The sequence below is a fragment of the Clupea harengus genome, chromosome 6 (genome assembly GCF_900700415.2).
Source record: "Clupea harengus chromosome 6, Ch_v2.0.2, whole genome shotgun sequence".
Classification (NCBI taxonomy): domain Eukaryota; kingdom Metazoa; phylum Chordata; class Actinopteri; order Clupeiformes; family Clupeidae; genus Clupea; species Clupea harengus.
The window spans coordinates 11,749,109-11,772,896 of NC_045157.1; the positions used below are offsets into that span (position 1 = coordinate 11,749,109).

The window sequence follows — 23,788 nt, forward strand, 5'->3', positions numbered from 1 at the left end:
TATATAATGCACATTAGCCTGCAGTGTATGAACACATGTTACAAACAGTTAATATATAATGAATGGTTAATACAATTCCAATTTGCACATTTCCGTGCAGTGTATTATCACAGGTTACATCAAGCAGATTAAAAAAAAAATCTAACTAGTCCCTTTTGCTTCCAAAATCTCTGCTGCCTCCCGAATTTTACCTCAAATAAACACACAACTGGTTGTAAAATTAGCATACATCCTGGAGATAAGTCATCTAAAACTAAATACATTTAAATGAATCCAGTGTTTGTGTTATATCATTATTATTTGAATCAAACGCTGAAAAGTCAAGCCGGCCCACACACTGCAGGATAACTACATGCCAGAGTGTTGGTGGTATGTATTAGCACTGCAATACCTAGGTGGAAGAAATTATTATTGGAGACAAGTATCTATGAGATGGGCATGTTTCTGACTGGGTCGTTTCTGGACGTTCTTTGTAGATAATGGCTTTCTAGTTGACCCATTCTTGAGAATTATCGGTAGTGGATTGACACGTGATTGACTGTTATTACCAAGCTTGGTCGTCGTTGCATCGTTGAGTGACATCAATTGGCGAACAAGTTGTGTTCAAACATGGAAGTGAGGGCTTCTCAATGTGACGGTGTTTTAAAACAAGACTTCTATTTTGGCTACTTTGGAGAGGAACGGAGTAGGCTACCGGTGCTTTTGCACGTTTGCTTGCAGCTTTAGTATGCTGTTAGAAAACGAAATCAATTGATATATTTCAGACTGTAGCAGTAAGAGAGGTATTTGTGCAATGTTGCTCGTCGTTATTTTGGCAAATGTAGGCTACTTTGTAAAAAATAAAAAAAACATTTGGATCGAGCGGGACATTACATGGTGTTAAGGTATATCCTACCATGGCCAAACATGTCAGCTGTTTGTGAAACTGCGTGGTCCAAAAAGCAGGCCTAGAATACGTTTATCAGAAATCGCTGGAATGGAAGTGAAAGCCAATCATGACTCCTTTCTACCATCTTACCCTGAAGTTCCACAATTTCTATCCTCGGAGGTAGGGCACTGAAAATGCTAAGATTTAGTTAGGCTTTTAACAAGAAAAGGTGCATTGCGCTTTATTTCTGAGGTAGCCGATTGGGGAACTCTCTCAATAGACTATGCTTTAACGTATATTTTGAATAGTCTCGTTACATGATCATGTTGCCATTTTTTATGGCGAGAATAGTTTTAAGGTCTTAGTCTCTTCAGATATATTTTAAGGAATAAGTCATTCTTACTTTTTTAAATGTATGTACACGAATAGAATAAAGACAGTTGAACCATTGCCTTGTGGCGAGTGAGTGCACGTGGCGCTTCATGTGATCTGCATCCATGTTGGGTGATGTGTTCTTCCATTGCAAGGACGCAATAACCGAATTGTACGAATGCTACAAGTTATCTTTGTAGGACTCGAGTTTTGTGTTTCGCTTTTTATTGCAACCAAAATAATATTGCACTGTTTTAATGGGGTTTCCCCATGATTCTCCATTCCTTGTGAGTTTCAGTGCATCAGTGTTACAGTGCATGAATGAAAAGGTAAGAGCTTTTTTTATCCATTGACAAGTGTTTAAGTTGACAGTGGGTAGTTAGTTCTTTATTAATATCGAGTTTCATTGCCTTTGGGCGGTTTTGATTGGGATGTAGGCCACGTTGCGCTATTAACAGGTAGCCAAGCTAGTATGGTGCCCGACATGATTTCTGCCTCGCAAATGTAGCTATCTAAATGTAAAGTGTATCATCGTAAATATATGTATTTAAAATGAATTGCCATTTGTCTTTAATCGTCGATACAACGTTGTCTACTTTTATTCTTTCGGATAGTGTGTTTGTAGGCCATATGTTTTTAGTGAGACATTCGGTCTGCAGAGACGGGAGCGTTGAAAGTAGGTGTAGTAGTGTTCATTACACAGCATTTTAGATGTTAATGGGTTGCTAACTCGTATAAATTGACGAGTATTTCTGGTTGATGCGGTCATGGAAGTTTAAAGTATGACCTTGAGTGACTGGCACAGCTAACGTTAACCTATAAGCCAGGCCTGTGATCAGCTGCTACGAAAGGGTCCGTTCATTTAGTTGTAAACTACTTTTGTCGGTCTTTCATTTACCGTTCAGTGTTAGGTTACCAAATATGGCCAAGGGAAATGTTGCGTAAGTGATATCACCAGATTCTATGACAAGTTGATTTGACCGTTAATGTGTGTTTAAGTGTTGTGCTTGGTGATATCCATCTGTTAAAATGGTACTTTTGCCCTGGAAAAGTCTGGGCAGATAAACCATGAGACAATAGGCCTGTAGGTTACCTGAAATGTTATGGATAAGGTAACGGACCGTGTAGCCTTGAAACCTTCCCTTCTAAAAATCCAGTTAGCCTGGCTATTTAAGCCCCACATTGGAGGCGAATTCAGAAACGGTAGGTTACTGTGGCCTTCTAATATCCCCACTGTGGCTCTGTCTGATGAAAATACAGCTTTCCGTCACTGGGTGGACAAGAGTATTAGCCACTTGTTAATCTGTGATTCATTAACTATAATGGTATTTTAATTTATCTGTGAAATATCGACGTGTATTCCAAATGTATAGTAATACTGGACATAACTGGTAGATTGCGTCATTTCAGTGTCTCATTCGGGTGATCTCTGATGAAATATTGATTGAAGTATTTAGGGCATAGAATAAAGACGCCTCGTCAGGATATTGCTTGTAAAAACCTTTACTGCATTTTGTTTGAAATTAATACAATTAAGTAGTAAATTGTCTTAACGGTCAAATTTAGATATACTTGTGTGCACTTATTCATGGTTACAGACTGGAACCATAGTTTGGAATGGGATGCGAGGGTTCGTCGGAAGGTTTACGAGCTGGACAAAAATGGAGGCATTTCCGGTTGTAGTAAATTAGCTAAAACACAGAAATATTTCTATATGTAAGTGTTTAGAAATGCCAAAGCATCTTTCAGTATGCTAAAATGCATGTGTTTATTCACACGTTACTCAACTTAAACGTTTGCAGTCAGATGATCGTGAGAAACGTAGCATCCTTTTACAGGCTCATCTGGATTGCTGAATGTAAACAATAGAATATGCAGCTGATCCTGACGACGTTTAAAAACAGAACAATGGTGGAATACATGTACGAATATAACACAAGCTGGTAGTCTGGTGCTTTTAGTTGTATGAATAGAGATGTACACCTACTTTATAGTTCTGGGCCATAGACTCCTTGTTACTATTTTAGCTGAGATGATCACATGGCTTGCTTTGTGCATAGCCTAGGTAATGGCTGCTAGTGCATCATGGTACAGGCTTATAATTTGTTGTCTGTCTTATTTCAAGCACAACATGATTTCTGTATGGTACAGTTAATGCCAGTAAAGTGCCTGTGAATGTATTATTGCTTGAGGTGTTTAATTGTAAGCATAATCATAGTACTACCATCTGTGTGAAATGTATGGCAGTTAGTCTAGTACCCACACTTGCCTGTAGCAACTCATACTTACCTGGCAAGGGAGATACCATGATCAAGAAGGTGGTTCACCCATGGCGAGGCTCAGCCATTGCACTCCGGCTGTGCTGACCTATGCGAATTCCCCAAATGTGGGAATCTCGATTGCATAATTTCTGGTAGTGGGGGACTGCGTTCGCGCTCTCCCCTGATATTGTGTTAAATAATAATAATGATGTCTGGCTGGTGTACTTGGTTAGCAATGGGTGGATATGAGGCAAACAGGATACAGAGCAGATATGGATTAGTTTACTCTGAATGTTTCTTGCACATGACTGTAGAACAGGATAGTTTAGTAATGCTTAATTGTGTACAAATGCAGCTTTTCTTAGTTGGCTGAGTACTGGACCTCTGTCTTGCGTGTGACCATCCTCCTTTGAATCCGTGGTCAATAAATGGAGGATAGGCCAATAATTAACAAAATTATCCTGATGTCAGCCATATCACTGACTTCATGGTACCATGTCACTGGATGAAAGAAATGTAGTCATTTAAAAAGAGATTGTTTGCGTACTTATCCTTAACTTTAGCAGCAGTATATTCAGTGTGTTTTGGTGTGAGCTGGAGTGCACCAACTCAAATTTTATTGTGATGTGAAATACCATCAGCAGGAGTAATGGAATTATGGCGTGTAAGAAAAGGAGGGAAATTTCATATGTCTGTCAATTTTGTGTGTGCGTAAATATTGCCGCATTGTCTGTCCTTGTCATAACCATACAGTAATTCTCAGGTCCTGTGTGTGTGTGTATCAATGTTCAAATTGTCTGTCCTTGTCATATCTATACAGTTATTTTCAGGTCCTGTGTGTGTAATTTTTTTTTTTTATCTACTGGTTTAGGTTATACATCATGTTTACATAATTGTGATTAGGATTTTTGCCATAGTTGAGCAGCCATAGCAGAATGGCATACATTTTACAGACTTTATGATGTATAGTTTTTGCTTTATACACAAAACATAAGTCATTCATAAGATTTATAAAAGATCATGTTTACCAGGTCACCTGAGCAATCTATACACAGTGTTGGGAAGGATACTTTCAAAACGTATTCCGTTACAGAATACATCCCCAAAAATGTAATCTGTAATGTATTCCGTTACATTAACTAATCTGACTATTCTGTATTCTGAATACTTGGATTACTTCCACATTGAATTGCATTTTATAAGTGTAGGAATGCAGCCATCAAATACTGCTTACTAAACAGGCCTATTCTGGTGTGTTGTTCTCTTCCAAATGGCTGAATGTGATACATTTTTGTGTTTGTAGTCCCGAACTGCATACTACAAAAATCTAACCGCAGATTAAGCTAATTTTAGCTAACGTTAGCTAGCATGTCAAACAGGGCTAATCAGAGTCTTTCCACGGCTCTGGGGCTATTAAATCAGCACATAGGATAACGTAAAACCGCACATCTGGCTGATACAACTATAAATAGCAAGGTGACCATAAAACTACAGCAAATGACTACCCTTGGCTAATTAAAAAAATAAACGTACTTTAAGACTTCTTCAGGTTGGAGGTGGAGTCTTTACGACGCTGAAAGGAGGTTGGTTGCTGACAAGCAGAGGTTACACTGCACAGTTATATTACGTTCTCCCTTCTCTTTCTTTAACGTGAAATGCTGTTAGAATTTCCAGGATAGAAAAGCATTCCTGCCCTGGCTCTGTTGTGCCGGCTCTGGCACCTGCTCCTTTTCCGACTCCATTAGCAGCTACTGATCACGCAAATAGCTCATTTTCATTCATTTTCATGTTGGGGCTTCTGGGGAAATGCATCAAGTTGCCTTCATTTATTTAGAGAGTGAATAAACTTGTGAAACAGAGAAGTACCGTCATGTAATCCATTGATTTCAACAATGTAACTGTATTCTGAATACCATCTACTTAAACTGTAACAGAATACAGTTACTCATCAACGTCATTCCGTTACTCCCCAACACTGTCTATACATCAGTGAAATGTTCATTAGAGACACTGCTTTCTGAACGACAACATTGCACTGTTTTAGAAACAATGAATATATTGCACATCATCCTCTAAATCATGGTTTCAATTTGTGAGAAGGACTGAACACCCCAGTTGTTCTCATGAGCTTTTCAGACTATTAAATATTTAGTTACGTGGTCTTGGTTGGAGCCGCCTCAAAAATGTAAGAAAAGCTTTCACAGCAAGACGTTGCCAAATATGTTATCAAAAGACATCTGTTCGTATGCCAGCAAGATTTTCAGTGTTTACTGTTCTGTTGTTATTCCATGGGTGGTCTGTGTCCCCGCTCATAGCAAACCTCTTTTCAGTTGTGCCGTCTCCTGCTTAATTATAGTAATGTACAGTAATATTTGCTGTGTAATATTTGTGTGTGTGGTCATTTGCGGTACTGTGGCTTCTTATTGCATGGTGTGGAGCATAGTCAGACTTGTTGGAGAGAATGTTTGGCTTTGGGAGTCTCTAAAGTGTTGGGTATAAGACGGCGGCATAGTTCCCTTAATAGGTACATTATTTGTTATCTTTTTCTAGAGTGGCCTAAGTGTGGAATTTAAGTTGGGGGACAGATCATGGATTTTACCTGCCACCAGATGCATGTAGTTATAGGCTTTCAAGTAAATACCGGTGATGTTGTAATACCACTTTTCTCCGCTGGGTGGGGGAGTCTATGTAAGAGGAGTGTGATGCATATACAGCAAGAAGAAAAATACAAATCAGGCATGGAGCAAGCCTGGCGCGTTAAAGCTCCTCAGCTGCGGGATGGTCGCAAAAGAGGCAAAGGGGGAAACAACTTTAGTATAGTGCGGAGGTTGAGGGAAACGCCCATTAACCTGTTGGATTTAGCCTAGTAGTTTCTTGTCCCACGAGTATCAGTTATATTGTAATACCACTTTTCTCCGCTGGGTGGATGAGTCGTATTATAACTCATATAAAACATCAAATCTGAAAGCATAGCACTTTCCGGAGCCCACGATGTAATGTTTGTGATCGATACACTTAAATTCATAGACATTATAAGAACTTTCAATGAGATCGGATTCACCTAAACTTCTCTTTATATACTCGTAGCTGATTGGTTGAGGAGATGCCCCGTGTAACGTCTCATCAAAAGTATGTTCTTTTAAAGGATGAAACGTAGTGATTTAGGGACTTTCAAACGCTACATGTAATTGAATGTGAAAAGAACAAATCGTCGGACATCCTCGCTAAGAAAAATAAGAAGGTTTTCTTAAATATCCTAATCGTGAAGATTACGACGGAGAATGCAGTCCTTCACGTATCGTTCGGTCCGGCATCGCTTCTCGGCCTTTTGGCTAAGATCAAGTGTAGTATCTGTTCTTATCAGTTTAATATCTGATACGTCCCCTACCCGGGGACCATATATTAAATTGATTTTTGGAACTGGGAGATGGAATAGGGGCTTGCTCCGTCCACTCCACGCATCGACCTGGTATTGCAGTACCTCCAGGAACGGTGCACTTCCCACCGGGAAGAACGTACTTGTGAATAATAATGATGAATAAGTTCACTGCTAGTTAGTGCAAGTCGGTCTAAGATGATTAATGCAGTGTTCAGTGATGTTAGTATTAAGTGCAGACGTGACTTCTTCGAAGTGTTTCGTAATGTAAGCTAGAAGATTTATGGAAACAATCGGGAGTGATAGGCGGAAGTTTAAGAGTGTAGAACCGAAAAACTGCCGATTCCCGGGTGATACCAGACTGATGACAGTAGTCTATGGCTGCACCGGGAAGGATTGAGGCGGAGTGTTCAAAAACATTCGCCTGTACGGTTGTCTATTTACAAGACTTAAACGTAGACGATTATGTGTAATATACTATGGGAGTCGACCGGAAGTTTGTAGTTTTCAGTGTTCGCATTTTATACAATCGGTTTGGTGAGTTAGACTGATAACTGTAGACTGTAACGAACTGTTGTCTTGTCTCGTACCGTTAAAATAAAGATGTTGCTACCGATATGCTAACGCAGAAAAATTATGGAATACATCGTGTCACTTGCCTCAGACAAGACGAGGGGAGTGGAATCCAGTGGTTCTCACTGTAGACGCTGTACTAATCCAAATAGACTTTGGACCAATCTGAACGCATAACTGTCTAGTCACTGTAGGCTTTTGCACAAATGTGTGAATCTACTACATAATTTCTCTGAGTTGATATAAAAGTCTGATCCATCTCATAAATACTGGATATCATGGCAGGATGCATTGTTGAAGTGACAAGTACTGGGGAAGCTCATAACCTTGTGAGACAACCTCTTAATGAACAGCTGTTGAATGAGATTATCTGTAGTGGGGTGTGTATACGTGTGTATGTTGGGGTCATGGCCCCATCTATGCCATGTACTGTAGATGGGCTCTGTACTGTGTGTGTCAGCAGGCGGGATGTATTACTCCGTTCCAGGGCTACTTCTACTGCTGCTGCTATTGTGGGAACATGTAGGGCCTACATGTTCCCACAAGTAGGGCGTTGGGGGAATATTGCTAAATATGTTCTCTCTGAACAGTGCTGTGTATAGTCTGTCAGGCTATCTTCAGACCAATGACTGAAGCCCAGGCTGGATGATGCTATAATGGGGAACACCAAAGGTACAGTTTGTACAGCACACACACACACACACACACGGCAATGGAAATAGTTGTATAAATTAGTAGTTTATTATCTCAACTTCCCCGTCATGCCAAATCCTCATCGTAATGGTGTCTTCTTATCACGAGAAAATGACAGATTGGTTATTGTGATAATGGAATTGCTTAGTACAACTGAATATTCTTCAGTTTTGTGGTTGCCAAACTGTGTGATCATTTTCAAGTTACTTTGTATTTAGAGAGGAAATTCCCTGTTACAGGAACACATGTAAATCTATATTGATATATGCACTTCATTGTAGCTTAATCCTAACTGAAGGTATGACCCCTAAAACAATGTGCCTTGGACCTGCACGTATTACTTATTAATGTTTAAGGACAGGATCATCAGAAAACATCCACATTATCATTCAACACTGCATCGATCTGTGTCTTGGAGTTTGCGATTCATCGATGATTCATGGTGTGTTTCAGTTGTTTCCAGGTATACTTGCTCTGCTTTTGATATTGTTTTATCAAGTGAGACAATGTGACAGGGCAATACGGCGATATGGCCATCGTGTGCATTATTTTCCAGTGCACATGAGAGCATGTTCTTATAATAGTTATGTCTGTGTTTTAATGCCCACAGGCTCCGATGCACCTTCTGTGTGGGCCAGCATCATCACCCCTTCTGATATGACAGCCCAGGGAGCAGGGCCGTCGCCTAGGGGACGAGTCTGACGGAGCAAGTGGAAGTATGCATCACATCATAGACAGTAATTAATAATATTGTCATAAATATGAGTTTTTTTTTTTTGTTTTTTTTTTGTTTGTAGAAAATCCTATAAAAATGTGTACATTTATACATAGCATCATTACATCAATTCAGTACTATCCATAAAGTTGTTTTCCTCTTTGTTCAATTCTCCCACTTGTGTCTGAATATGTGACATTGTTTGTCCGTCCTCTTCCTGAAAGGGCTGTTCTGACTTGTGACCTGCGCCATCCCTTGATCCAGCAGCCTCAAGGTCAAGGTGAGCCCCAGTGTTTCATGACTCTTGGAGTTTGTCATGTCAAGGGTTCAGAATTGGCTGAGAGAGGATAGTTCCTCCAGCACAGGGCTGAAGACATACACTTTTCCTCCATCTGAAAAAGACAACTTCTGGACCTCCCAAAATGGCCTCCTCTCAACACCCTGTCCTTTGATTTAGCTCTTGCTGTCTCTCCAAAAGCCCAAACGTTCTCCCAATGTGAAATCCGGGCACTCCTTTTAATATCGGCATTATAAGTCTAAGAGCGGCTCCCTCCCGTAGTGCTTCCCTGGGGCCAGTGTATGCTGCGGTCAGGGATCAATGTAGTCCGAGTCTGGGGGAGCCGTAGAAGTGCAGATCAGGATGGGGGTGCTATCGGCGGCCTCTGAACCCCGAGGTTCTGTGGGGAACACGCGAGCAGGACGCACAGCAGGCCATACTGTAGTAGTTGTACACACACAGGCGAGCCTGGACCACCACGTTGCAGTTGAAGTATTTGTCCCGACAGTTCTCATCTGGAAGACATTGTGGGACCTCTTTTTAAGTAGAAAGTACATACAACCCTTTCATGGTAGCAGAATATTTAACTTCAACATATCTTATGACATGTATTTATTTATTTATATGTTCTGGGTTTCAAAGTCTGACGTTCACCACAAGATCACTAGTATGAATATTACCATGGATCAATCTAAATGCTGTGTCAGCTACTCCAATGTAACATATATCTGTATGTTTTCATTTTCCTATATTAACACTGACATTTTACCTTTTAATAAAAACAACTCCAAATGTATACCATTCAGATTGCTCTTTCTCTTTTGTAGGGATATTACTTTGACTTACCCCCTAAAAGGAAATCTGTGTCAAGGTTTTAGTTTTGTCATCATTTCCAAATTAGTTCTGTGAACCTGACAATATGGTCTTAAAATACAAACTTTATAAACATAATTTAACTCGGTCATACTTCTGCATGATAATTCCAAAAGAAAAAATTATACAGCTAATATTTATATATATATATATATATAACACCCTTGATGTACAGTGAACTACTCATGACCCTGCATTTGTGCTGTACCACTTCCACCGTCTAACTGTACGAGAAACACACACCAGACAGTCCATGGCACTCTGTGGGCGGGACATCTGAGGCTAAGACTACAAACAGACAGCCAGACTGACCTATCTGAGGGATGCAGGGCTCAGGGCTGCACTCCTCTTTGTCTGGAAGCTTTAGGTGCTCTTCACAGCCCTCTGTAGACAGCATGTCGTCCGAGAGACAACGCACCTCCCGGATCCGGAAGCCACCCTCGCATGTCTTAGAGCACTGCACACAGACACAGACACATTTTCTCAGTTTTAATCTTGTAAATGAAGGCCAGTTAAGAGTATTTGGTGTGGTCTTGCTTTCCTAACTCGTTACCAATGAAGTTAATGGCGCCTGACTTCTGACATATATGACTCACCGCACTCCAATCAGTGTGGTACCACTTGGCTCCACAGGCTTTGATCTGGCAGCTCTGCTGGCCGAGGGGTTTGTCCAGGGAGGAGCACTCGTACTGGGGCATCACGGTGAAGCCGTCATCAGAGCTCATCAGGCATGCCACTGACCGCTGCTGTGTCCCCCGGCCACAGTCGGCCGAACACTGAGGGAGACACCAGAAGGGACGGAGACACATTGGGTGTCGGTAGGGGCTACAAACACGTGCTCTTGTTGGGTATTTCCTACTGTGCTTACAGAAGTGATCGCGTTAGTAAAGTGAGAATAGGCAGTGAGAACAAAACTGGAAGGCTAGCGGTGATGGATGGACAGAAAGAAACTTACCTCTGCAACACATCATAATCATGATAGAACACGTAATGGTCTTACAGAAAAGGGTTACACATTTAAATGTGCAGTTGTGTAGGAGTAGTACATAAACCAGGTTCATTACAGTGGTTAAATGTGGTTACATATGGTAAAATATGGTTAAATATGAAAATAATCCTTAAAGCAGGAGCAATAACACACCTGAGTCCAAGGCCCAGTGTACCATTCAATGCGGCTGTCGCATGGCCCGTGGTTGCACACTTCTGTCTCTGGGGGGCGCTCTGAGCCGCAGCCCTCCAGTGGCAGACTGCTGATGTGATTCATGAGACACAGGACTCCACGGGTGCGCAGACCCATCCCACATTCCGCAGAGCACTGTTGGCAAAGGGAGACAGCCATGTCACCTCTGTAAGAGTTCAATACGCTGCTAAATGAAGTCCGTACAATACAAATTACTTTGATTTCTGATGGTCGTGCTGTATTACGCCACTGATAAAATTGTTATGCTACATGCATTGCATAAGGAAGTTAACAGAATGTCTTCACATCATAAAATGTGTACTTGACACTATCAATAGAGATGATTAGAGCTACAAATATTTGAGTCAATTGAACAAGCCAAGCTCCCAACTCATAAGGAAGTGAACAACTTCTCATGTAGGTGGGCAAAGTCTACCTGACACAGTCAACAACTATCTGAGGAAACTAAACATGCCAAAAACAGTCTCCGTTTCCAACACATCAGAAATTCAGTTCCTACCCGACTGCCCCACTCGGTGAAAAACCAGCTCTTGGCGCAGGGTCCCATGTCACAGTTCTCCACGTCAGTGGGTCTCAGGTTCATGTTGCACTCCTCGTCAGCAACCACATCCCCCACGTTACTGAGGCAGTGCACGTCTCGCCTCTTCTGCCCCACGCCACATGGCACTGAGCACTGCACAGGGAGGGAAAGATCGGATCAATGCGTTACGCAGACACACACACACACACACACACACACACGACAAGTAATCTGCCCCTCTGTAGGGATACAGAACACCACAACCTTAGGGATGGGATGCAAGTGCTGCATCGGTGAATATAAATCAATGACTTGTCAGGATTTGTTTGCTGGCATATTCTGAGGTAAAACGTATCCTGGTTAGATAACTTATAATCATGAGAGTTATATTTTATGACTCTAAAATCTCTTTAGTGTTGCTGTCTCTTCATGTGGAGTGGTGAGGGGGAGGAGGGGCAGTGCTTTGACTGACAGCTGTCACTCACGGTACTCCACTCTGAGCGGATCTGCCACTCGCTGCAGATCTTGAGCTGGCACGTGCTGGCCGTCTCAGGCCGTTCCAGGTGGCGGCAGCGGCTGGTGTGCACGTTGAGGGTGCGGTTGGCGTACACCTGCCTGCACAGCACCTGCCTGTGCTGCATGCCCAGCCCGCAGGTCTTACTGCACTCCGACCACTCGCCAATGTCCCAGCTGTGTGGACAGAGCATAACATACGCATTACAAGAGTAGTCCGTAAAGGTCACTGTAGTGTTGTACACTCAGCCCACTGGTTCAGCTCACAAGTACTGGGAAACCATTACCAAAACGCTAACTTAATGTCACTATAACAAAACTAACAGGAGCATACTCAAGTATGCTTGTGTGCATTTGTGTCTGAATGTAATATGATGGGTCCTTACATATGCTTGTGTGTATCTGATGTGGAGATGTGAAAAAGAGGGTGCCCTCACATGTGCCTATCTGTGTGTATCTAATTGTGTGCAGATATGAAATAATAGGTCCTCTTGTAAGTTTGTGTGGATATGAAATGATGGGTCCTCAAATATGCCTGAGTGTAAGTGTGTGTGGATATGAAATGATGGGTCCTCAAATATGCCTGAGTGTAAGTGTGTGTGGATATGAAATGATGGGTCCTCAAATATGCCTGAGTGTAAGTGTGTGTGGATATGAAATGATGGGTCCTCACAAGGCTGGACAGGGCTCTGTATTGCAGGGCTCTTCCTGAGGGCTGGGCCTGGTGGCTCGGTCACACATTGTCTCTGACACCTGCGCATGGCTGATTCTGTGGACACAGCTGAACACGGTGTACCTGCTACCTGCGGAGAGGAAGAGGAGACCTGTTACTGCGTTGCTAGAATACTGGTATCCAGCAGTGACTAACTTATTATGATTTTGCAATGTCCTTTCTCTTCTCACAAATACAAACCACCATCATCAACATCACTTTTTACATGTATGAATATTTCGATGGTTGTAGATGTCTGCTACTTTTTGGAGAAGAGCACACAAGAATGAATACAGCTGCAGTTCCAACCTTTGCCACAGGTGGCGCTGCAGTCTGTGGTGGCGGTAAGCTTCCAGTTGTACTCCCGCTGCCAGCGGGGAGGCTGGGGCTGTGGCACCTGGTTGTCGGGCACCTGGGGTGGGTATCCGCCCTGAGACCCCTGGCTGGACCCACCGTAGTGGTCAGTCACACCCTGGCCGTTAACCGTGTTCCCTGAGTAGAGAGGTACATATCAGCCCACCTGCTCTAACCGTGTTCCCTGAGTAGAGAGGTACATATGAGCCTCCCTGCTCCTGTGAAGGAAGTTGACTAATGCGGTTTCTTTTTCAATGAGAGATTGAGATTGTGCCTTTGAGAATGTGAGTGTATCTGACTGAGAAGAGCACAGAGGCTCTGTGTGTCTCTGTAGACAAGCATACAATTGACGATTCCTACATCATTCAAACCGATTATCCTAACAGACACAATTTTCGTTTCCTACATCTAGATAAGACGGAGCATGTCGGATTGAATATGTTTAGAGTAGACGAAAACAAGCACACATGCACACACACACACACACACACTCTCATATTTCTTTAACTTGACGTTAACATTCCCTTTTCTGCCAAACATTCATCGAACTCAAGAACTAGCATGAGGTTTTTTGGACGGTTGTGATGATGTGAGACGAGAGAGTCTGAGGGATGCGTTCAGTAATCTCCCAGTCTGCTTCCAGCTGAAGTAAGGCACTGAGGAGCCATTTGGCACTCAGCACTGACCTCCTGCACTGCCATCAGTGGGGAAGTGGGGGCCGCCGCCGTTATCCAGGGGAAGGATGAACTCGTATTGAACGCCAGGATTGGGCTGCTGATAGATCATCTGAGGAGAGAGAGAGAGAGAGAGAGATGAGGGAAAAGGGAAAGATTCAGACAATAACATTGGAGAAGGGGAACTACAGCCCAAACTCAGCTCGGGGGAAAGGAGGTGTTGCAGTAGAGCGTGGAGCAGCACACAGCCAGGGTGATGACAGGCGGACGACAAGCATGAAGCAGGTGAGGAGGGAGGCGCAGGGGGACGACAGGCCTTAAGCAGGTGAGGAGGGAGATGTGGGGGTGATCCATAACTCACATAGACATCCAGGATCTCATTGGTTGGCCCCTCGGCCAGGAAAGACTCGCCCGACGTGCTGCTGATCTCGTTGGGCCGCCGGTACGTGAACATGGTCCCCACGCCCTCATACTTCCCGGGGCGGTCGATGGCCCAGTTGCCATTGATGATGGAGCGCCCTGATCGACTGCGCAGAGCTACACACATAAACACACATATACACACACACACACACACAAACAAAATAAATCACCTGTAACTACTGATACAGCTACTAATGAACCATAAACTGCCTCTTAAGAAAACGTGGCTGGACATCTTCAAGGATGCACCGTATAGTGTAACCACAACACAAAACTGAGCCCTTCCATTTCTCATGACCATGCATGCTATTTACAGAAATGCTTGCTTTTAAGTTTTAAAGTTCTAGCTGATCATCTATAATATAACCTCATGGTTCATAATTACTGGAAGAAATGAAGTCATCCTCAGATATGTTACCAGTGCAAAAAATAACACGTTTAATCCAATTAATCGACACATCGCTCAGCACTGAACATGAGCCCACTGATGGTGTTCCTACCACTCGCAAATTACTTAACCGGCTGCCTCAAAAATGCTGTTCTGGTGGCACCAGCTTTCATTCTGTGGTAAATAAAATGACACCCAGGGGCATAAGCGTGGGTCTGCGCCATGTGGTGTGAAGCCATGAGAGTTTGGACCAGGGACACAGACATCAATTTAAGGATTTCTGCTGGAGAGCGGAGACAGATTCAGCCCTAATCCGTCCGCATGGCTTCTCCAGCTTCACATACCCTGGCTGGCTGTGGGAGCCACATGGTGAGACTAGATGAGCCTGATGTTATTTACACAGCAGACTAAGCTGAGGATCAGGCTATAATTACACGAACCCCGCAACACACACACAGTGATGGCACAGGATTGACTTCACCAGCATTATTTTCTTTTATAGGGACTAAGTTGTTCTTTCTGTGGGGGGGCAGCACTGAAACAGAAGTTGCCACCCAGATCGGAACCGCAGATAGGTTGAGTTGATGTAATTCAGGCCACTCTTTGAACCAAACCCACCTGACAATAAGTGAACAACTAAGTGAAGAAAAGCCTGTCTTATCGTATGCCATACTGTATATGGTTGAGGTGAGACTGGGAGAAGAATAGGGAAGGAGAGGGTGGCTGTGAGGGAGCCACTGAGGGGGTTTTCTCTGATACCTTGTTCAACACCGCCCCCTAGTGACAAGGTGCGGAACCAGAGGATGTTACAGGAGCTCAGAGCTTTCCTCCCAGGACATCTGAACCGTTACCAAAACACGACCAATGTACACCCCGGCACAGCTGTTGAAAGGCTACATTGTTCCTAGCATGAAAGCAGACACACCTGCACACCTTCATACACTCATATGTGCATGTGCACACACACACACACACACTCTCTCTTTCTCTCTCTCTCTCTGTCTCACACAAACACACACACACAGAACACACGGAACTCCACCCTCTATGTTAACTCCCTACCACAGCACAGCATGACGCTGCTCTGTGCTTGACAACATGTGAGGCCCCCTGGACTGGTCTCATCTATATAACATACATCTCTGAGCTCGATCTCATCTATATAACATACATCTCTGAGCTCGATCTCATCTATATAACATACGTCTCTGAGCTCAGTCTCATGTATTACATACATCTCTGAGCTCAGTCTCATATATATTATATAAGTCTCTGAACTCAGTCTCATATATGCTATATACGCCTCTGAGCTCAGTGTCATATATTACATACGTCTCCGAGCATTGCGCCTCCCAGCCTTACACCCTGCATGGCACCCCTGCGTGTGCCACCCTGTGAGCTGCCCTCAGTGAGCTCCTGTACCGGGCCAGTGGCTTACGCAGGAGAACATTCCTCCTCTTAATTAAAAAGAAACAGGAGGCAAGAGAGAGTCGGGTCCTCTAATGAAAGCTTGTTTATACACTAATCCCCTGAGGGGGGGTGGGGTGGCCACAACAGAGGGGGGGGTGGAGGGGGCGGGGGCAGGGGCAGAACTCGCCGCTGAGGAGAGGCATGGCTCTTGTTAAAGAGAAGTCTCCCACAATGAGAGAAGACAGCCGTTCCCCCGAGAGTCTCCTTAGCCTGCCACAGCCTGGCTGTCACACTCCTCCAGTTCGCTTCATGGGGATTATGTATCCTATCCAGCAAGCACTTTTTCGACTGGGGATTCCGAGGAAAACACGGCTGAGGTTTTCCTGACACTGAGCGCGATCATAAAAAAAAAAAAAAGTCAAACTTTCCTCCTGTCTCAGCTGCTTTTTAATTAAAGAAATCCAATCAACTTTACAAGCAGATGTTCCCTGGAAGCAGATTTAAGGGGGAGCCACGTAGGTTCGGAAACAAACCGAGTGACCACAAAAAAGTGCTGAATCGGTTAAAGGGCTTTTACAAGTCGCTGCCAATGGTCCGGGCTTCCCTCGGTTTTACTGCAAAGCTAAATATGAAACATTACCTTAAAGTCAGTCAGAGGAAGCCTTCTCGCAGCTCCTGGAAAGTGTTACGGTGCCTAGCCACGCTTCACTGAGGAAAAGCCAAAATCAACTCTCAAGTGCTCAGCAAGGACCAATAGAATGGTTCCCTTACCTCTCTATAAAATGGCACTGAAAGCACACCGCTAAACTGACTCCACTAAAGGCTCTTGCAGTTATATACCCACTTCCTTATAAACATTGCATGATTGTTAAGATCCATATCTCGTAATCCTGTCAACCGGACTCTAAGCAGACAGCATACAATGCCAACACAGTGAGAGCGTGTGTGTGTGTGTGTGTGTGTGTGTGTGTGTGTCTTTTCCACATCTCTGCGGCCTGCCATGACTCTCTCAGCCACTCACCGAGGTAGTTGCGACTCTTCATCATCTCGGTGACGTTGATCTTGATGGCACCCTCCGGGATCTCTACGATCTTGTGGTAGCCCACCTTGGTCAGGCTGTGCTTGAAGAGGCCCGACACCAGTCGGCAGGCCGAGTTGTCTCCGCCGCACACACCACATTTATCCATCACCCTCCCTGAGCCAAGGTACTCATCACAGCCCAGAGTCTAGAGGGGAAAAGAGAGAGAGAGAGACAGAGAGAGAGAGAGAGAAAGAGAGAGAGAGAATGAGAGAGAGATAGAATGAGGGAAAATAAGTCAGGGGGACATAACATAACTGAAAGACTAGAGAGACAAATGCAGAGAAGCGGACATTAGGTGGAGACGGAAGAGAGAAAGAGGACAGAAAAGAAGTCACAGGAAACCAGGGAGAGAGAGTGCAACAGGGAGAGTACATCTGTTCCTGTACTGCAAAATGTAAATTAAATCATCCTTTTGATGTTTTGATGCCAGTTAAGTAGCTAACTGACCAAAACAAGCAATTTCAACAAGGGTTTGTTTAATCTTTTTTGGCAATATTATAATCTGCCAGCATACACACTTAGACTGACGGACGCCTAAAGCTCTTTACTGTTGGGAATTCGGGGAACTTTGAAGGGAACGGATACGCAAGTTATCTTTCTGGGTGAAGTGCATTGTGCTTCCAAGTTTTTTTTTTTTTTTCTCTTCCTACTTTGGAAATAAACTGAATGTTTGATTGGGTATCATCACTGCATTAAATATTGAGGTTTATGAAAGTCATATATTTGAGAATATTAATTATCCATAACCCAGTCTCTTCTGGCTCTGTTATCTAAACTGGTAGCACTTGGTGACTCTCTTGCTCTCTCACTCTCTCTACTCCTCGTTCTTCCACCAACTCTTTCTTTGGCAATTCGGTATAATTCTCTGGCGCCCCACAGAACTTCCTTTCCACCTAAAATAGAGTCACTGCATCGCTACAAATTGAATCTAAGAAATTCACAGGTGTAAATAAATAGTTCAACCACATGTGTTTGTGTCCCCTTCCCCTTGCCTGTGACAGAGAATGGAGGTACCAGTAAATCAGATGTTTGGTAAGTATAGAACGGCTTATCAGCAGCCCATAAATCTGGTTGTCTCTGCTGTCTGGCTATGTGAACAGGTGTGGGAACGCCATGTCCAATCTCAACGGGCCGACTTCTCTTTTACAGCCCACAGGAGACGGGGCTTCTTCAACCTACAAAAGTCCTCTTCAGGTGGGGATTTGCATGGATTTATGAATGCAGAAGCTGTGACTCTAGCAGGTCCAACCGGGCTTCACATATTTCAGAGAGTACCCATCTGAAAAAGGCGTTTTCAACCGCTGTGACTTCCAGTGGTTTATGAATGTAGGAGCTTTTGAAAGAGTATTTCACTAAGGGAAACTCATCAGCAGCAGTCTCAAAATTCCTAGACCCAGTTAGGGGAAGGGAGGGCAAGTGATGAGGTGGTCCCCAGACGATTGGGGTGGGGGAGGGGGCCTTGGTGATTACAGCGCACCAGAGGAAAGTGTGGCCTTAAAAACAAGCGATGCCTCTCTCTCTGCCTCTTTTGGAACCCGGCCATCCCGGCACAGCTATGTCTTGGGGGGGAAAACGTTGGGCTACTGCCTTGAGATCAGCGAGCATGTGAATCTGCACCCCTCCCAGACAGCATGCCCTCCTTGGCCATTTCATCCAAATTCCAGCTGGGGCCTCCAGGGACGTCCTGTCTCTCCAAACAGCCTGTTCCTCAGGAACCCGATGTGCACACCGTGTAGCAGATAGCTCCATCTTAGGACATTCACCCGCTGCAGATAGCCCCCTGCCTTTAAAAGCATCAGAGGTGTGTTGGCACCAAACCCACCACATCCATCACAGCACAGTAAAAAGGGAGTGTGTGTGTGTGTGTGTGTGTGTGTGTGTGTGTGTGTGTGGGTGTGTGTGTGTGTGTGTGTGTGTGTGCGCGTGTGTGCCCGTCTTGCTGTGTATGAGCCATGATGGCTTGTTGTAGCTAAGATGAGGGATCTAACATGCCTTTCATATTATCATGTTTCATAACTTCACATTTTGTGGTTTATGTGGACCTAAATGAGGCTTCGCTGCAATGTCATATTGGACGCCTTCTACCCTCCATAGTTTGGGTGTGTGCGAGAACTGCTTCAAATGTGCACTCATGTAAATTGCAGCCTCTAAAATGTTGTGCATATACGAATATACATGTGTGTGTGTGTGTGTGGGTTGGGCTAGGGACCAGTTTATGCAACACAAAAGCGTCTGCTAAATGACTAAATGTAAATGTAATGCAAGCACAGCTCTACACACACACACACACACACACACACACACACACACACACACACACACACACACACACCTGCTCAGAGCCAAGCCAAACACAGAGCACGTCTCTCTCCACGGGACACAACTGATAAAAGAAGGGTCCGGAAAAAAGCCCGCCGCTCCAAAGGCCCTACTGGCCGGTCATCCGGGTCATTATGGGGTGAGAAAGGTGCCATCAAAGGGGTTCAGTCAGAGCATCGCGATTAGGACGGACACGCATAGGAGGAGGGCCAGCACTGCCAATATTAACACACTGCCTCAGCCTCCCGCTTACCCAGAAAGCCCTTCTGCTGTTGCATGAACAGAGTCACTGTATCGGATGACAAAACACACCCTGTGCAGTAGGGCCTGAGCGCGCGGCGTCCGACCGCAGTGAGAGTGTTTTTCCACTGGCATGTAACGTCAACAACATCATGCCGGACGCTGTGCAGTGGTGTCCCCTGCGTTGCTTCTCCAGATCTCGCGGCGCCCGTGGCGCTCAATCTAAACATCTAAAAGTAAATAAAACAACACACACACACACACACACACACAACGCATCCTTCTCAGCCAAGCTCTAAAGGTCAGGAGCATCCTCCTCACAGCTGGAGGTTTTCCTGAAGCAAGGTCCACAAACATACACACACAACGCTCCGCTTCTCTCACCACACACACACACACACACACATGCACAAACAGGCCCCCCTTCCTTCACCATACCCCCACATACACATAAGCTCCCAGAGATCTGAAAGCCATTGACACTCAACCATCACCAAGCTTTTCTCCACGGCTGTATTTCTGTATTCCCTGGAGTGGCTAGAGGGGCTGGCTTCCTCCCATAAAGCTCTGTCTGACAGGCATGCAGAGGGGTTATCTGTGGCTGCGTGCCTGGGAAAATCACTAGATATTAATCCGTATGTACACACACAGGTCCTTGATTTAGTGCCTACAGCCAGCATCAGTAGGGATGAAATACGAGATGGCCGCGTACGTGGCGGCATTTGTGGAAAAACTGTGGAATGAGGGCGGCGGGGGGTGGGGGGGGCGGGAGGGGGGTGACAGAACATCCACAGGAACCTGCGGCACACTGCCCCCCCTCCAGTCATGGTCTACCATCAAGGGCTTTTCTTTCTAAAAACATGTCGTATGGATGTGCCTCATGCAAACACCAAGCGTAATGAATATAATGAATGTTTCAAACTCACCACCAGTCTATGGGAAACACTTTCCAAGAAACAGATAGGTCACCTAAACATACTGTACAGAATTCCTTTAATTTAATTTGTATCTAATTTTATCTTTTATTACTTCATAAAATGTCACTGTTATTCCTGTGTGTTTGGGAGTGCGTGTGGAGGGGCGGGGGTATTACCTATTAGAAATAACCGAGCCTCTCAGGGTCAGATGTATGTACGTTAAAGAGCCCAGCGCAAACAGCAACTTGGCCAGTCCACAGAAATCACTCGCTGTGCCTTTTCATTTGATGTTGAATGCATTACCCTTACAGCTGAATGCGCAATTAATGCATGTATTCGCCCTCTAACTGTTAATTGGGTCAACTTGTCATTCCGCACTCCTGCAGCAGGCGTACGGGCGCTAACATGCTAGTACCTCTGGCACTCACCTCCACTACTGTTGTGATATGGGAACGCCAGTAAATGTGCGCCTATTTAACTCCTTGTTCCGAGCCTAACCCCAACTGCACTATTACTTTGAACGTCAGAGAGAGGCAGCACGCTAATGGCTCTACACAAACAGCCTGCAGGGACCGTGACACTACTTCTACAGCCTCGCAGGATCCCGGCACTTCTTTTAATAAATGTAAAAACAAGCACAGCGGGAGCCAGAGTTTTTCCCTTTTTGAGGCATCAGCGGTTTAAGTGCTTGATTTAGCTGGTGCCAACAGTGTGCTTCTCTCTCTCTCTTTCTCTCTTTCTCTCTTTCTCTCTCTCTTTCTCTCTCTCTCTCTCTCACTCTCTCTTTCTCTCTCACTCTCTCTCCCTTCTGCAACCTGCTCACCGTGGGTGGCTTGTGCTGTTTGGCGGGGGATGGTAACTCATCCACTCACAAGTGCTGTAATTGAGATTTAAAAGTCACTAAAAAATCCCCCTTCATCTGGAAATGCTTAGATGTGTGAGGATAGAGGCAGGGGAGTCCTCCGTCACTCTTCTCAGGATGTATGAGGGCTTGCATCCATTTGCTGACAAAAGAAAGTGCCAACCGCTGTCCAATACTTCACACCAAAAGCCTCCGCCTCGGAGAGTTTCACACGATGATTAATAAATATGTTGAGGATGGTACGTTTTCTATTTGACAGGTTGCCATGACCCTTACGTGCTGCAACACAAGTCATGGCTCCATAAATATCATTATTAACAGAGAAAATCAGATATCTGTCCACAAGATCACTTTCAATCACAGCCACATATTTGTCTTTGTTTTTCAGGGAAGGACACAAATACATTATGGCAAATAGCCCAGAACAGACCACCCTTTTCAGCTACTTTTCTTTCCAAATGTTTCATCCCTTTTCTCATGCATAAATATATGTATGCAATAAAAATAAAATTATGATTTTGTCAGAGACTTAATATGATAACTCTGGAGTGTTGCACTGTTGAATATTTGTATATTCAACCACCCAACTCCACTTGCAACATGAGGCAAATGTATACTTGTGTGTGGTCCCATTTCTAGACTAGTATCAGTGGAAATGCCCAGACAAAATCTCCTGCCATTTTAGCAAGAGACTACACCATATGTGTGAGCTCAAAAGGGTGTAACTGCACACGTTAGGCACTGTAATTATGTGATTAACTATAATTATATTTTTTTCTCCTAAAACTTTAGTTAAAGTTTTACTTCTTTTTTACCCTTTAATTAATCTCCTTATTTGTACCTTTATTGTGCAATTAATATTTAAATGATCAACTCTGATACTGAACTAACCTTACTTAAGTTTAGACAAAAAGGGACAATTTGAATACAAGCGGGAATTCCTTGTGCCAGTGAGAAAGACGTGATCGAATTCACTGCTCAGGAATATAATGGTCTACCCTGACAGCCACACTTCGGCTTTCAACATTGATTAATTTAGACCTGAGTGTGAGCACAGTTAACGAGGAAGGCAGACGCCTCACTTGTTATGTTACACTCAACATGCACATGTCAAGAGTTGGCTGTGCTGGCTTAATATGACACTTAATCCTTTAGCCACAGCTATGGCCAGAGTCTTCAGGGTGGAACGTCTGGCAGCTTTGAACTGCCTGTGAGGCCTTTTGCGGTCTTGCCAGTGGGAAAGTGAATATGAGAGTAAATAACTGGGTTGTGAGTGACTTCGCGCCTAAATGAGCTGGAATGCTTGACGCCGTGTACAGTAACAACTCCATCTTCACATGCTTGCTTCTGCATCCAGCAAGAAATCCATAGCAGTGAAGGCTGGATGCTGAATCCATCATTCCGGTGCTGCATGTTACAAAAGAACAACTGAATGTTGTGGTTGGCCATTTCTGACACTATGTTTTCAATAACTTAGATAGTCTTAGTATAGAAGAAAAGTCTGAAGAGACCTTCAGGGAGGATAGTAAACCATGTTTTTTTTTTTTACAACCATTACAGCAAGTACACTGTACCCTAACCCTCCCACTATCCCTCTCCCAGTATCCCCATCCTATATCATTACTTACACCTAACCCTAGCCTAATGAATTACTTTAAAGTCTAAAAACAGAAAGAGTGCATAAAGTATTACATGAAAGTAGCTATCTGTTCAAATATATACACAACTACATATCTGGCTTGTATATCATATGGTTGTCATAATGAAATCACATGATCTAAAACATGGGTTTTGTACGGGCATGAAAACAGACATCCAAGACTATGCAGTTGACAAAGTCTGCCCAGAGGGAGGATGTAGGAGTTACTGACTTCAACAGGTGAGCAAAGAATTAAGACACCAGCACCTTGGCTGTGGTCCTGCAGATGTACACAGCTGTTGTACATACTCCCCGTTTATCAACATCATCTGCGTAATCCTGGAACGCGGCTCTGCGCTTTGGCTCGTTCGGCTCAGACACAGTATGCATTCATTAGCAGAGAGAGCTCTCGTCCAAGCGGCAGTTCCACTGAGCCATGCTTGGAACCTCGCTTTGGGTTTAAGGCTCCATCTCTGGACCGGCCTGGTTAGGCCAGACGAGGGGTTCCCACGGTATTTTTTTTAAGA

General features: G+C 44.1%; 1 protein-coding gene and 2 non-coding genes across 4 annotated transcripts in view; 2 read left to right on the plus strand and 1 right to left on the minus strand.

Moving 5' to 3' along the window:
* The first annotated feature begins 3,521 nt into the window (after positions 1-3,521).
* LOC116220876 lies at positions 3,522-3,685 on the plus strand. The gene has a single exon (XR_004163915.1). It is a non-coding gene; the product is annotated as a U1 spliceosomal RNA (small nuclear RNA).
* A 3,128-nt stretch (positions 3,686-6,813) lies between these two features.
* LOC116220883 lies at positions 6,814-7,004 on the plus strand. Its single transcript, XR_004163922.1, has one exon. It is a non-coding gene; the product is annotated as a U2 spliceosomal RNA (small nuclear RNA).
* Positions 7,005-8,169: 1,165 nt separating this feature from the next.
* Positions 8,170-23,788, minus strand: part of LOC105888606 (thrombospondin type-1 domain-containing protein 4) — a 50,477-nt gene continuing 34,858 nt past the window's right edge. For both annotated transcript variants that reach the window (XM_031569004.2, XM_031569005.2), the window contains exons 8-18: positions 17,225-17,429; positions 14,344-14,519; positions 13,995-14,094; positions 13,264-13,446; positions 12,916-13,045; positions 12,215-12,419; positions 11,709-11,882; positions 11,150-11,323; positions 10,605-10,784; positions 10,321-10,465; positions 8,170-9,650 (exon numbers count right to left, since the gene is read on the minus strand). In XM_031569004.2, the coding sequence (XP_031424864.1) occupies positions 9,508-9,650; positions 10,321-10,465; positions 10,605-10,784; positions 11,150-11,323; positions 11,709-11,882; positions 12,215-12,419; positions 12,916-13,045; positions 13,264-13,446; positions 13,995-14,094; positions 14,344-14,519; positions 17,225-17,429 (1,815 nt within the window). In that variant the 3' untranslated portion in view covers positions 8,170-9,507. The remainder of the gene's footprint in view (positions 9,651-10,320; positions 10,466-10,604; positions 10,785-11,149; positions 11,324-11,708; positions 11,883-12,214; positions 12,420-12,915; positions 13,046-13,263; positions 13,447-13,994; positions 14,095-14,343; positions 14,520-17,224; positions 17,430-23,788) is intronic.